The 15,301-nt window shown below is 40.3% G+C and overlaps 2 protein-coding genes across 2 annotated transcripts; both read left to right on the forward strand.

The window, feature by feature from the left end:
* Window positions 1–3,751: 3,751 nt before the first annotated feature.
* LOC108671024 (solute carrier family 35 member F5) lies at window positions 3,752–8,681 on the forward strand. The gene is made up of 9 exons (XM_018158508.2): window positions 3,752–4,005; window positions 4,704–4,843; window positions 5,231–5,321; window positions 5,627–5,734; window positions 6,157–6,309; window positions 6,735–6,816; window positions 7,310–7,410; window positions 7,920–8,106; window positions 8,347–8,681. Exons 1-9 carry the CDS (start codon window positions 3,919–3,921, stop codon window positions 8,679–8,681), a joined length of 1,284 nt encoding a protein of 427 aa, XP_018013997.1. The 5' UTR covers window positions 3,752–3,918.
* Window positions 8,682–8,695: 14 nt separating this feature from the next.
* Window positions 8,696–11,283, forward strand: LOC108671025 (uncharacterized protein DDB_G0284459; the record flags this gene model as incomplete). The annotated part of the gene is given in 2 exon segments (XM_018158509.2): window positions 8,696–8,780; window positions 9,522–11,283. Coding segments are annotated over 2 exon segments (1,847 nt in total), but the record flags the coding sequence as incomplete, so codon positions are not given.
* Window positions 11,284–15,301: the final 4,018 nt, after the last annotated feature.

Here is a 15,301-nt window from a genome sequence, read left to right on the forward strand (position 1 = left end):
GGTGTACTGATTCCTTCTTACTTCCCTTCATTCCTTCCTTTCCACTTTCTTTCATTCCTTCCTACTTCCCTTCATTCATTCCTTCCTACTCTCATTCATTCCTACCTTCTTACCTTCCTACTTAGGGAAGTAGGAATGAAGGAATGAAGGTCATTCCTTCATTCCTTCCTTCCTACTTCCTTTCATTACTTCATTCATTCCTTCCTATTTCCCTTCATTCCTTCCTTCCTTTCTTCATACTTTCCTTCATTCCTTCATTCCTTTCTTCATACTTCCCTTCATTCCTTCCTTCCTTTCTTCATACTTCCCTTCATTCCTTCCTTCCTTGTTTCATACTTCCCTTCATTCCTTCTTTTCCACTTCCCTTCATATTTTTCCTCCTCCGAATTTCGTTCCTTAATTTTTCCCGCTTTCCATCCTCCCCTCTTCCACTTCCCCCTTCGTTCTCCCCCAGTTCCCACCATTTGTGTCCCCCCTCCCCCCCTCTCCGCTAGTCCTCCATTTGAATACAAACTCAACTGACACACCGACGGTATACATACACACATACATGTGTGTGCTGTGTGGCCATACATGATACCCGTCTGTATGCCGACATCTGTGTGATGTGTGGCAATACATGATACCCGCCTGTATTCCCACATCTGTGTGGTGTGTGGCCATACATGATACCCGCGGCCCCGCCTGTATGCCCACCTCTGTGTGCTGTGTGGGCCATACATGATACCCGCCTGTATGCCCACATCTGTGTGGTGTGTGGGCCATACATGATACCCGACTGTATGCCCACGTCTGTGTGATGTGTGGCCATACATGATATCCGCCTGTATGCCCACGTCTGTGTGGTGTGCTGTGCAGTGTACTCATTGCTGGGCACTGTACCTACGCCGTGCTGTGCAGTGCAGTATATGCTGTGCTGTGCAGTGTACTGTGCGATGATTGAAAGTCTTACGATCGTCATAAATTCAGCGATTGTGATTGGCGGGCCTTGGTTCAAATGCGGTGCTGTGATTGGCTGTTCCAAAACCCGTAACGCCGTGCTGTGCAGTGCAGTATATGCTGTGCTGTGCAGTGTACTGTGCGATGATTGAAAGTCTTACGATCGTCATAAATTCAGCGATTGTGATTGGCGGGCCTGGGTTCAAATGCGGTGCTGTGATTGGCTGTTCCAAAACCCGTGATTTGGTCAGATAAGATCTCGTGCTTTAACTTCCTGGCAGGTTTAAGTTTCATGTCTTTTTTTTTAGTTTACATGAGAAATAAAGTTCAGGAATTTTTCCGGGTATGCTTAATTTGTTTTACAAAAAGCTTGTCACATCGCGTGAAGTTCTTAGTCATGAAATAATTCACGTGCAAGGAAAGTATTTCTACTTTGTTTACGTATCTGTTTGAGAAATTGCTAACCTTAAATATTCCTTTGCGTCAGAGAAAAGCATTTTTCCCAAACTGTTCTTACGCGTTTGATTTAAAAATTTTCCCCAAACTGTTCTTACGCGTCAGAGAAAACATTTTCCTCCAAACTGTTCTCACTCATCAGAGGAAACCATTTCCTCCAAACTGTTCTCACTCGTCCGAGGAAAACATTTCCTCCAAACTGTTCTTATGCGAGGAAAACATTTCCTCCAAACTGTTCTCATACGTCAGAGGAAAACATTTCCTGCAAACTGTTCGTACGCATCAGAGGAAAACATTTTCTCCAAACTGTGCCTACGCGCCAGAGGAAAACATTTCCTCCAAAGCCCAAACTCTATTTTCGCGTCAGAGGAAAACATTTTCCTCCAAACTGTTCTTACGCGTCAAAGGAAAGCATTTTCTCCAAACTCATCTTACGCGTCAGAGGAAAACATTTCTTCCATACTGTTCTTACGCGTCAGAGGAAAACATTTCCTCCAAACTGTTCTTACGCGTAAGGAAAACATTTCCTCCAAATGTTCTTACGCGTCAAAGGAAAGCATTTCCTCCAAACTCATCTTACGCGTCAGAGGAAAACATTTCTTCCATACTGTTCTTACGCGTCAGAGGAAAACATTTCCTCCAAACTGTTCTTACGCGTCAAAGGAAAACATTTCCTCCAAATGTTCTTACGCGTCAAAGGAAAGCATTTCCTCCAAACTCATCTTACGCGTCAGAGGAAAACATTTCTTCCATACTGTTCTTACGCGTCAGAGGAAAACATTTCCTCCAAACTGTTCTTACGCGTCAGAGGAAAACATTTCCTCCAATGTGTTCTTACGCGCCAGAGGAAAACATTTTCCTACAAACTATTCATACGCGTCAGAGGAAAACATTTCCTCCCAACTGTTCGTATGCGTAAGTGGAAAACATTTCCTCAAAACTGTTCTTACGCGTCAGAAGAAAACATTTCCTCCAAAGTGTTCTTACGCGCCAGAGGAAAACATTTTCCTCCAAACTATTCTTAGGCGTCAGAGGAAAACATTTCCTCCAAACTGTTCATACGCGTCAGAGGAAAACATTTCCCCCAAACTGTTCTTCCGCGTCAGAATATTACCTCCCCCATCCCTGCTTTAGTTCCCCCCGCGCAGAAATTAAACTGCCGCCGTCCATGCGCAACAGTTAGTGATGACTCAGCATTGTGGTCTCACTGATTCCCATCAATGAGAAGAGCCTCAGCATTCCCACCAAGCATTCCCAGCCACACCACACACCTGCCGCCACATTCCAGTGTGGCGTTTTTGCCCCTGCACGCCTCGTCTATTTTTGTTGTCGCTCTTTTGTTGCGCTTCCTCTGCCCCTTCTCGTTTATTTTAATGCGCTATTTCCATAGTGCATAATGCGCCTTTTCCATAGCGCTTATCTAACAGCCAAACTGCCGCGTGTGGGAAGCGTTCATGTGCGTTGCAAACGCTCATGTCTACGCGTTACTGTACACACGCTATGTGAGCTAATAGAACGATACGCCACGAAAAGTTTTATGTGTATGCGTACATGAATGTACAGTACACGTGTTAAGGTATTTTCTGAGTTATTCGCCATTGAAAAATATTGCTATAGAAAAAATAACTGTCAAGTCACATGTCATTAAAAACGAATGATCCGTTGATTATAGTTTGAAAATAGAATATTGAATAAGTGAATAAATAAATATTAACTGAACTTAGTTAATGTAAGACGTCGTGCGGCAACGAAATGATCGACGCTCACGATGCGTGTGCGTTGACATCGACGGTACCGTCAGTTATAATTGTGTGCGTTCCCAGTCGCTGTGCACGTTGCTCAACTTGTGTATGCATGGTTTGTGTATAGCTATGAGCTCATGAGAAGTGCCCCATGACAAGTACCTGAAGATGCAATAAAACGTTTATCCATTTAATATGCAACTTCCAAGGTTTCGATAACATTTTTTGCGATTTAATCTGCTTCATGTTATCTAGAATTATCGTAATTGCAGAAGACATATTTTGATAAAAAATGTTTAAAACAAAAGTAATTTATCAAATATGTGAGGTAAATGAAAGGATATACTGAATCAGGGACGAATATTTTATGTAGACGATCTCCGATAATCCACATGGACTGATAGATTGGATTATAAATGCATTTTATGCATAAACATATCAGGAGCAACAAAGAGATTACTATAATGTCTCATAATACTATATATTTTGAACAAATAGCTCCAAATTTGTGCTTAAATATTTGTTTAGCAAGTTACCGCATTTAGATTCGTCGTTAAGTAGCAATGCTTGTTGAGTTTGACGTTACCGCTTCCATATGATGCTGCTGTTGTGGATGCAGTGGCAGTAGTAGGCCCGGAAAGTCAGTCACAAATTTTCTAATCCATTTAATATTCTAATGCACTTTAATAGAATAGCCCATCATGACATAGTAATTGTTGATATGTTGCTGAAGGACATTTTAATAATTTAATGCATAAAATACAGTTATTAGAAAAGTAAAATGACCTCTTCTCGCCATCTGACTCTAGGTCTTTTTGTTTTGCTTCTTGTTGACGTCATCTGGGTTGCGTCGTCTGAACTTTCTGAGGTTGGTATTTTCATCATGTGACTTCTGCAAAAGAAATTTGTAAGGTGATTTGGGACTTTTAGATGGAACCTATGTATAAACACAATTTTTTTGTTTGGGTTGTTGTAAGTTTAGAATTTGACTTTAAGAGTGTTGAGGAGCAATTTTATAAACTTTCTGTACCTATTACTATTAGGTAGTACTGTTCTGATCAAGAACTTTTTTTTTTATCAACAACACACAGTTTGCCACTTAGCCAACAGCATAGTCTAGGCTTTTAAGTAAAAATAACATCAAAATAGTTAAATAACTGACCAGAAGTACTTTTTTGATGTTAGGAATAGGAACTAAATAAGATTAGGACATAGATCTGTTAAAGTATTAGGTACTAAATTTATTTCCATCCTAAATTCTGTGAAAGAACTATATTGTTTCTGTTGAAGGCTAACAACTGTAAGTATTAATTACTGAGCCTCTGAGGCAAGCTAGTAGGTATTTGTCATTTCCAGTACCTAAACAAAATTTTGTGATTTTAAAATCAGATTGTGATCAGAAGATGCAATTCTGAACACATGTGCTGGACTTTCTAGAAACTGGTTCAGAAATAAAAATAAGATATGTTGTTTTGATAGGATACTTTTTTATACTCATATATTCCTTAACTATAATAGCCTATATGAATGTCTAATTTGTTTTCTCAACTTTGAATTCTTTTGCAGTATGTCTTCAAAGATACCGGCTTTAATAAGCCATTTTTCAGCACCTACTTCAAAACCAGCCTGTTCTCCATCTATCTTTTGGGCTTCTTGTTCTGGCCACCATGGAGGAAGCAATGTTGTCAGCAGCAGCCCAATCTACAGTAAGTCAAAGCATGGATTAATTACTTCAATCAACTCATTATTTATGAAAATTTTATAATTTTAATTTATCAGAAATACTTGATGGCCACTTCTATTTGCAATAAATCTTACATAACAATAAATGAAAATAGAGTATATATATAGATGTGTGAATGGTGATTATAATTTTTACACAAAGGAATAATATCTTGAAAGACTAAAGAGTGAGAATGTAATCAACTTATTCAATCCTATCAATTTATTTTTTTTTTCATTCATAATCAAAAAATTAGTTCTAAAATTAACAATTAAATTTTTTTTTAAATTAATATTCTTCACAGTTGATCTCCTATATAATTGTCCCAGGTTACAGGTCACTAGAAATAAATTTGCAATTTTATTTGTAGGTACTCCAGATTGCGCAATTCAAGTTCAGAAGAAGGGGTGCAGGAGGGGCAAGAAGATAATGTCAGTGATGATGGTGACAACCCCAGGCTTGTGAGTTACTATTCTATTATATTATCAGTTTATCACCATTATCACACTCAACTCATTGCAATATATTTCAATCTTTAAATATGTGTTATGCCAAAAATGCCTTCATCAGCAATTTTTAACCCTTTCACGGGTAAGTTACCATATATGATCACTTGAAATCGCGTCACAAAAAGCCTCACCACGGCTTCCTGTTTGTTTTTGAGGCATCCTTATAATGCCTCAGTCAATCATTCACACATTTTTCTTATTAAAACTGAAATCTATTGACTATCATTGTCTGACGTTTCTGACTCTTCTCTGTCTAGAGTTCCCCACAGTTTGAGCCTGTGAAAATCCCAGGGTCAGACAAGAACTCTGATGCGGAGGAAGAAACAGCCTCTGGCAGGAGTGTCCGCTTCAGTAGAGTGGCTGAGGTTAATTTCATTCCATGTATGCAATGTTTATACACTGGAAACTTGAATAAGTTACCTTGCATTGACTACCTGGTATTCTATGTATTTTGATAGCACATTGAGTGTCATGTAGATGGAAGTATATTGTACAAATTCTTATGTTGAAGTGCTTCTCAAATAAAGTTAAGTTGAATGGAATACCCATAATGGGATTTTGACATAGTGCATAGGTATTCATTTTCTCATGCCTCATTACTACTGTTTGACTCGGAGCATTATTCTTGTTTCTCATATCAAGTAACTTCTTCTCATACTTAGTGACTCCAATTTCAAATACTTTTCAACTTCTTTTTGTTATAGTTTACTTTCTATACATGAATCTTATTTTGTTTTGATGCCTTTTTTCTAGGTATGTTATAATAAGCAAAGTAATTCAATTGCAGGTTCGGCAGTTGCCTGACGCTGATGGTGCAGAAGCTCTGCTGTCTCGTCTGAGCTTCTCAGCATCACTGAGGGCACAGCAGGAGCTCTACAACCTTCACATTGGGCTTGCAGTGTCAGCTGTTGCTTATGTTGCCTTGGTTTTCTGCCTCCTGGTAGGTTTATCATCTTTTTACTTCTAAATTGTGTTTACTTGTTATAAAAGTGAGGCGGGAATGAGAGAGCTCGCAGGTGTAATTTTAGATCGATTTTAAACATTCAATAGTTCATCCAATATTGGCTTATGATTTCATATAACTTGCAATTGATGAGTAGTAGTTTAATTTTGATAAAGTAGAGAGAATGAACTGGAACCTATTTTTTTAATTAACCTCAGCAATAATTCTTATGTTGGCAGGACTTGATTTTCCCAATTTTATTGATATTTTATACACATACTCCCAGCGTACTACATACAATTTATCTCTAATTGTTTTAAATCTTGGGTGGTTCAATAACAGTGTTCAATGTTTGACAATAATGTGAATCACTCGTGTTGTTCACAGGACAATAAATGTTAATTTATTGGTTTTGAGTGCAGTGGTTCCTTGGCAACTACAGCTACCAGATGGCTCTCAGCATCTCCCACTCCGGCATCATCAACGTTGTGTCCTCAACTTCAGGTGACCAAGAAATCCCCTCCTTCCAAAACTCTGAGAATTATTTGACATTTCTTCATGGTTATGATAGCGAATTTCTATATCTCATATAAAATTTGATAATCTTGTTGCAATGTTTTTCTTGTATAAGCAGTTAGTTGAATGTTATGTACTGCAGAGCTACTACATCTGTCCTAAAACTATATAAGAGTATTTATGTACTTCTTTCATATATACCTGAGCGCAGTTTTATTCCACTTAATAGTCCCATGTTTATAAATTGAATTTTTTGACATACCTAATATTCGTTTTGTAAATACAGTATTTTTTAATAGTTCCTGACAGAGATAGTTCAATGCAATACTCCATCTGAGATCCACTCATGAAATGCTCAGCCATTTAAATCCTAATTTTTTTATTGAAGATTGTCCAAATCAAACATCCCTTATTAAAATTAAAGTAAGTCTAGTGATCTGAAATGGGCTGAATTTTGTCTAAGTTTCCTCATATTTTTCAGGTCTGTTCACCCTGATTTTGGCCGCAGTGTTTCCTTCTGCCTCAGGCGATGCCTTCACCGTATCAAAGCTTCTCACGGTGCTCCTTATGCTCGCTGGCGTTGTAAGTATCACATTCAATGATAGTACATATATGTGATGATTACAAAATGATAAAACACTGATGGAAATTCATTAGGTCTTCCTATATTATCCCAGCATCACCCATTTCAGCTATGAGGAATACCTTTATTATTATATGCAAGACCTAAAATTGTTAAAATTGTGGCAAGGAATATACTGCAGGAGATAGCATGCTATTATTGCTACTGGTTTGTTGTACAGTTTGAGTGCTGCTCAGACTTGCCGTGGTTTCCAGGAGACAATGCGTCGTCCCGCGCGTCCCTGAGAGGGAATTGTTCCATAACTTTTACTGTAAAATTGATCTTAAGTCAAAATCTTACAAGTGGTCGTCTATTTGATGACTCAGGCGGTGGCTGTGGCAGCTCAGGTAGAGGATATGGTGGCTGTGTCTGCTCAGGCGGTGACTGTGGTGGCTGTGGTAGCTCAGGTGGTGGCTGTGATGCCATAACCTTCCCTCCTAAACTCTAACATCAGCTCACCACTTTCCAGATGATGGTGAGCCTTGAGGACTACCACCAGCACGGCGCCTCCGTCCCCCCTGCCGCAGACGCCCCCCAGCAGCCACTCTACCACCTCCACCGCCACCACAGAGCCCTTAACTCTTCCTTCCTCCCCTCAGCCTCGCCCCCGCTGCTGGGGGAGTATACTGAAGATCCCTTCACTCTGGGGACCACAAGTACGATTCTAATTTAAATGTATACCGTCAATGGCACATAAGTCGCCACTATGCAGATCCCTAGTCGCCATTCAGTAGATCCCTAGTCGCCACTCAGCAGATCCCTAGTCGCCAAGTTAACGATTTTTACCTGATTTTATCTTATACTTGGAATATTGATGTTATAATTAGAGAGCATTGCAATGAGCATTCAAAGGCGTACATAATTTATCTCGAAATATAACTGAGCTTTTCCTGCAGCAGGAACTGTGGGGAGCCTTCAGGCCTTGCTTTCTGCTGGGGACACGAACGCCTCCTCCTCCGCCACGCCCCCGATTGGTCGTGGTGATATGTCTGGTGGTACTGGTGGTGGTGACGACATTCTTATCGATGGTGGTGGTGGAATTGGTGTTGATGAAGGCAGTGGCATTGGAGATGGTGAGAGTGGTGGCGGTGATGGTGGGAGTGGTGGCGGTATTGCAGGGGTGTGGTGGGGGTTGTGTGGTGCGGTGGTGTATGCCTGCTACATGGTCTTCATACGGCGCACCGTGAAGCGGCAAGAGGACCTCAACTTCACCATGTTTTTTGGTGAGTAACATGAGTGCTGTGACGTTCGTCTTCCTGACGCTGCTCACCCATCACGACAACTGGGACCCCGTGGGGGACTGCTGCTGGGGGAGGCTCTTCACACGCGGGTGCTGCCTCTATCTTATCACCATCATTAATATGTTATCAGTATCACTAGTATTTTATTGTTATCGTCAATATTTTATCAGTATCGTCAATCTTTTTTCTGTATCATTTATATGTTGTCAGTATCATTAGTATGTTCTCAGTATCAATAATATTCTATCTGTATAATTAATACGTTGTCAGTATCACTAAAATGTTATTTCATTGTTACGTTATCAGCATTTTTATTATGTTATTAGTACGCATGATTAATATGATTTAAGTATAATTAAAATGATGTTTGTTTCATTAATTTGTTACGAGGAGTTTCTGAATTTATTGCTGATTGACTCCTAGAAGAAATAATCTTTTTTTGAATACGTGAGTTTTCTGTTCATAGTTAAATAAAATTTTTAATCTGAGATATGATGAGGATTTCTTGATCCAAATAATGAATGGGAGGCGGGCATATCATTGCCTGTAAATATTTAATTTCGTCATAACAGGATAATTGTCTTGCGAGAAACAATAGGAAAAACTTTATTTAATACCAATTAATTGCAATGAATTGAATTTCAACATAGGTAGTGCCACCAGGCTGTATTGTTAGGCTGAATATTTGGAAGATTTTAAGGCTCGTGTTCATTCAAAGTTGCTTGAACTGATTACTTACATGCTCGCCTGCACCTTCAGGACGTCCGTGCCTTTGTTGATAATACCTGCATTCCTTGTATCCTTGCCTGCTAATTTACATCCTTCTTCAGGAGGTCTTCGCCTTCGGTGGAGGCTGAGGGAGAGTCTGCACGTCTCATGCTGCCCTCTGAGGACGACGACGACGACGAAGTCGAGGCCTTCACGGCCTCCCCGCCTCCTGCTGAGAGGGACGAGGGCTTGGCAGGGCCTGACGATGTAACAGAGGCTCGTGTGGATGATGGCCTCTTGCCAGCAGTTGGGGTTCCCCTGGCGGCCTCACAAGATCACACGAACCATCACGGAGCTTCGCTGAGGCCCTCACATCTCCATTTGGCCTCACAGCAACTGATGAATCATCGAGAAGCCCCACAGGAGCCGATGGAATTCCTTCCGGTCTCACAAAACCTGATGGACGTGTCGCCGCTGGTGGCCTCACGGCCAGTGGACACGCAGTTTAAGGCTGAGGCCATGCAAGCTTTGAGTGAGTCTCAGAAGTTCTCAGGCCAGCAATGGGCCTCACGTGTGTCTGCTGGTCACGAGCTGCAACAAATGCAACATGGCGAGAATTTAAGTGCCTCAAATTGTCCTACAAATCCTGCAGAGTCAACAGCTCGGTCGGGGGCTGAGCACAGCAGTATGGACAATGAAGATACTAGCCATCGCAAGTCCTTTAACCCAAGTACCCATATTATTAGCTCTTCCATATATCGTTCTCAAAACTACGCTGAACATGCACCCAATTCGTCAGCAACCACACGGGCTTCGGACAGCTCTTCATCCGTATTTTTAAGCTCAGTTTCTCTACTCAATGATAACCAGCCACATGCTAATATTTATCCAGGAAACTTTAATCAATATTCTGGTAATTCCGAATTTAGTGTCAATGATCACACACAGAAAAATATGCAGCACAATAATACCAAAACGGCGCCGAAAAGTTCAGCGCTGGGCAACGATATGTTCCGGTCAGCTCCTCTAAATACTGGACAACCAGGCGAACATGATACAAGAATAAACGATTCAGAAAATATACGAAAGTCGGAACAGAATTTTTCCATCGTGTCGCATCAAGATCAAAACAAGTCGGAAGAAATTACACAGACGACCGCAAAAAAGTCTTCCTCTGAACTACCATCAAACTTGAATAAATTTCCCTACAGTGAGAAAGTTGAAAAAACGAGTGCATCACTCCGACCGGAAACTCTATCAAACTTGGACGTATTTTCCAAGTTTTCAAACACACATAAACCAGATAAATTACCGAGGCAGGAAGAGCCTTCCAGTGCTGCGCTGCAGTCTGAACGATCAGCACCAGATTTGTACGACATCAAAGGACATTTGGACAACGAGACATCCTCAGTCACAGAGAGCAGCATCAATAGTCATTTCAGTAGAGTTAATGGTTCTTCGCAGTCGAATTTTAAACAGAACAAATTCCCTAAATCTGATGCCAACGGAAACAGTTGCGCCAGCAGCCCTAGGAGCCCAGTTGGTAGGCTTACTGCAGGCTCCTCAGGACCTGAACCGGTGTCAGTTCCACTGAAGGAAGGGCGTAGGTCAGCTAACCAGCTGCTGTCCTCCGTCAGCCTGACGGACGACGAGGCCGAGGTGCCAATTTTTTCCAGAGCGCCGCCGCGGCCCTCAGGAGGCGGCCGCCCCCCGCGGCCATCAGAGGGCGGCCGTCCCCCGTGGCCATCAGAGGGCGGCCACCCCCGGCGCCCCCCTCACCGGTCCGCTCGGTTCTACGACGAGCCTGACGAGACACTCGAGATCGTCCAGCTTGAGGATAGCAACGAGATAATCACATCGCAGTTTACTACTTATGCCGTGTGAACCCTGGTTCAGACGGTTCGGTTCACCCCTACGTCTCGTGAACCCTGGTTTCGACGGCTCGGTTCACCCCTACGCCGCGTGAACTCTGGTATCGACGGCTTGGTTCACCCCTACGCCGCGTGAACCCTGGTATCGACGGCTCGGTTCACCCCTACGCCGTGTGAACCCTGGTATCGACGGCTCGGTTCACACCCTACGCCGCGTGAACCCTGGTGTCGACGGCTTGGTTCACCCCTACGCCGCGTGAACCCTGGTATCGACAGCTCGGTTCACCCCTACGCCGTATGAACCCTGGTATCGACGNCAGTACACCTAATGATAGTTGAACTATCCACGGGCTTGTCCTACAGGCCCATTGATGCTTGTACAGTCAACTCCATCCTCTAGTCTTACTTCTAGTTGCCAATTTTCTTCTTCCTCTCTCATGATGGAATCTTATTTACTTCTGTCAATATTACTACGCATTTTGCAGCTTTCTGCTAAGTATATACATTCCAGCAGTGAGCCTTATACTATCATTTCAGGGTTAAGTTATTATCTCACGTGAACCATCCTTCAATATTTAATTGTTATCAAGCTGTCGTCACATTAGCCATCCTTTCATAATTAATTGTTACCAAGCCATGTTAAGACCATCATGGACACTTCTAGATCGTGTTAGGACCTCTTAAGTGGCTATTGTTTGTAGCTTTATTTAGGAATATTTAAATAATCAAAATACCATCTGTAATTACGCACATTAATGTCGATTTGTACAGGAGAAATCAACTAAATGACCTCCAGAAGCCCTCTCCATATAGCCTCCATGAGCCCACTCCGTTTTAGCTGAAGTTTTGTAAACGTGTGCGCGTTATCTACACTTGTATGATGCAAATCACAAATCTTGATATTTCGATAGAAAATATTCACACAACTTAGATTGTTCGCGTCAGATTACCTTCAATATCCAATGTTGAAATGAACGTTAAACCTACATGGGAGTTNTACTAGACCACTTATAAACAGTAAATGTACTGTCTCTTATACACATCTAGATGTGTATAAGAGACAGACTTATCGCGACTGTTGATTGTTTAGCTGCAGGGCCTGCGTCTTGCATTTTAATCAAATGTCCTGCAATTAACTGGAATGTTTAGGTAGGTTTAGCGTTAATAATGTGGAAGCTAATATGTCGGTAAGAGTAACGGATGGCTTGCAAATGATACAGGTAAGAATAACATTATAGATGAGGTTGATGAACTTAGTGGAGTGCTATGTTAGATCTACTCAATATTCTATAAATAATATCGCTGTAATTAATATTGTTTCATCAGGTTTTAAATGTATCTATTGTAAATTTATATTCTGATGTGTAGTGGGAAAATTTTATGTTGATTTTTTTTGCCTGGAAAATGACTTTAGTTAAAAAATGGAAAGCTTTTTCTATTTGTAACGTTTGCGTTATTTCAACGGTCCTTGAGTTGACTTTTAGAAATTATCAATGAAATTTAATGTCTAAGCATTCGTGAATACAAATAGAATCTGATCACACCGATTATCTTGTACCTGTGCCTGTTTTGCATACATTATATTGGCGTAAGATGTATGAAGAGTGCAGACGTAATAACCAAAATGGAACTTTCGGAAATGTTTTATCCACGTGACTGCTGTGCCATGTGATCTTTATTCTTATTTTTCTAATTTGTTATTCCTATATTTTTACTGATAATTTATTACAAATGAAAGGTTATTAGTGGAAAACAGGTTCAGGGCTCATGCTTGCTCCGCTTGGAACCAGAAGATGGCTGCAAGTTTCTAGTCAGTTGAGTGCTACTTAAGTTCATGCAATGATGCATATTAAATCATAGTATCATGCTTTGTCTAATTCTCCCTGGACTAAGATGGTTAATTTACCTCGGCTCTCGAGGTAGTCCTTGATCGTGCAAGTGTCCATTTGCGCTGGTGCTTTGCACGCACTATCGATTGTCCCCTTCAGAGTTAAATACTTTTTCGCTGAGGTTAATCAATTGATAGGTAATGATTGTTTCTTTATATATGATTGTGCTAAAAAATTTGCGAGTCCTCACAATACTCCTACTTACTGCAGTTGGTTTTTTAAAACAGCTTGTTGTAAAACGTTCTTCCGTGAATTTTCCTTTGCATTCTTTATGGATTCAATTTATTTAAATCTTTAACCTCGTTATTGATGAAACAGCATTTAAAGGGTATATAGAAGGGATTTAAATAAACCGCCTATTTTTCTCTCAATAACGTCATAATTAATTATGCAGTCCTTAGGACCCAAGATCTATTTCAGTGAATTTCCGTTTTCTTTTTTTCGTGCTTTCTAATTAACATCATGAGAAAAAAAATCCAAGGTGCGAGAGCGACATCAGCGCCTTGGCTCTGTGGCAGAGTATTTTGGAGGAAGAATGTCGAATTTGGTCTGTAACATCAGCGATCGACGAAGAACGTTCGTCATTGTCCGGGACGACTTCCTTGGTGTCAACATTCCCGACCTCAGTGGGATGTTCTGAGCACTGAGCGACTTCTTCCCCATGAGTACCTGAATAAAAATTTCACCCACAACTTCAGTAGTAGGACCCGTCTTCACTGTACTTTTCTTTGACCAAATCTTTTACTTTGGGCATGTCTTCATACAACCTTCGTAATTCGTGCATAAAAGAAAGGTGCGATTCTTTGTCGAGGATGGTGTTGGGCCTGAAGTTCACAAGCCGCTTCACACAGTCCGCTTCACGGCCTGAAATAAAGAGATGTAGGCCGAATTTAAAAAAAAAAAAAAAAATTGATTAACAGATTAACAACAAAGAATTTTGATCACATTTATCTTGCTCAGCAAAAAAATTCACCTAGACTAGACATCTATGATCTAGTAATAAAAAATTAGTGTATCATTGGTCAATACATGGTCATCACAAAAGTTGTGCACATAGAAAAGTAATTAAGCTAAACTATGATTAATTTCTGCAAAAAAATATTATAGTTGTAAGTATTGAGTATTAAATAGTCCTATATTTTAGGCATGTTTTTTACTATCATTTTTTGTTATAGTGAATTTACTTGACCAATATTAAAATGGTACAAAATTTCAAGCCCAGTCCTGTAAGGCATAAGCTTATGAAGGAAATGCTATATCTGATATCAGTATATGACTTCTGATTACTGATATGAAGCTTACAGTAGATACTAGATAAGGTTGTTGTCAATGCTCAAATCTCAATGGCTTCATTGTCATGTCTGTGGAAGTGTGGATATGTTCATAGGCTCATAGAGTCATAGCACATCAATAATATGGTAATGTAGAGATACAGTAATTTCATTTCACTAAAGGAAAATTAAGTACAAATCACAGTCTCACAGAAAATGTCATTTATTCTACAGCTACAAAAGAAGAGGAGGACTTTGGTCTTTGGAGTACTGTTAGTAATGGATGAGTACACTCCACATACTTCAAATGTTTTAAATCAAGTTTTATTTAAAGTGTCCCATTTCCAGAGGTAATTCATGACACTTTTTTTGCTTCTGACACCTTATGAATAATAGCATATGGAATTTTATCAGAAATGCCATACAATAGCCCTCACAGAGACCTTTAAAATGAGCCCAATCTCATTTATGAAATGTTTCATGGTAAGCAGTTATTAACAAAAAATGCTCAAAATTGTCCCTTATTACCTGCCTTTGATGGTATAGGAGATGATTCATTGGACAGGAATCTCGCAGAGCTCTTCAAAAATAGCAGGATAGCTCTAGTTATGGCCTAGAGGTAGTATATTTCATTGCAGGTTAAACTCATTACTGAAAATGCTACCAGGAATACTTGGAAGAAGTTTCCTATTATTGCCAAGTGGAAATAGGCTGGTTTTTATTTTCACTGAAAAAATGGGGACGGGTAAAATTGGCAGAATTCACGGGCATTACTATCCAATTCACAGGTGGCTCCTGCCCAATTTCTCAGTTAGGCTAAATATGATATAAAATTTGTCAGAAGTCAGAACTATAAATTGTAGCGTTCAGT

This window comes from Hyalella azteca, unplaced genomic scaffold (genome assembly GCF_000764305.2).
Source record: "Hyalella azteca isolate HAZT.00-mixed unplaced genomic scaffold, Hazt_2.0.2 contig6881, whole genome shotgun sequence".
Taxonomy (NCBI): Eukaryota; Metazoa; Arthropoda; class Malacostraca; order Amphipoda; family Hyalellidae; genus Hyalella; species Hyalella azteca.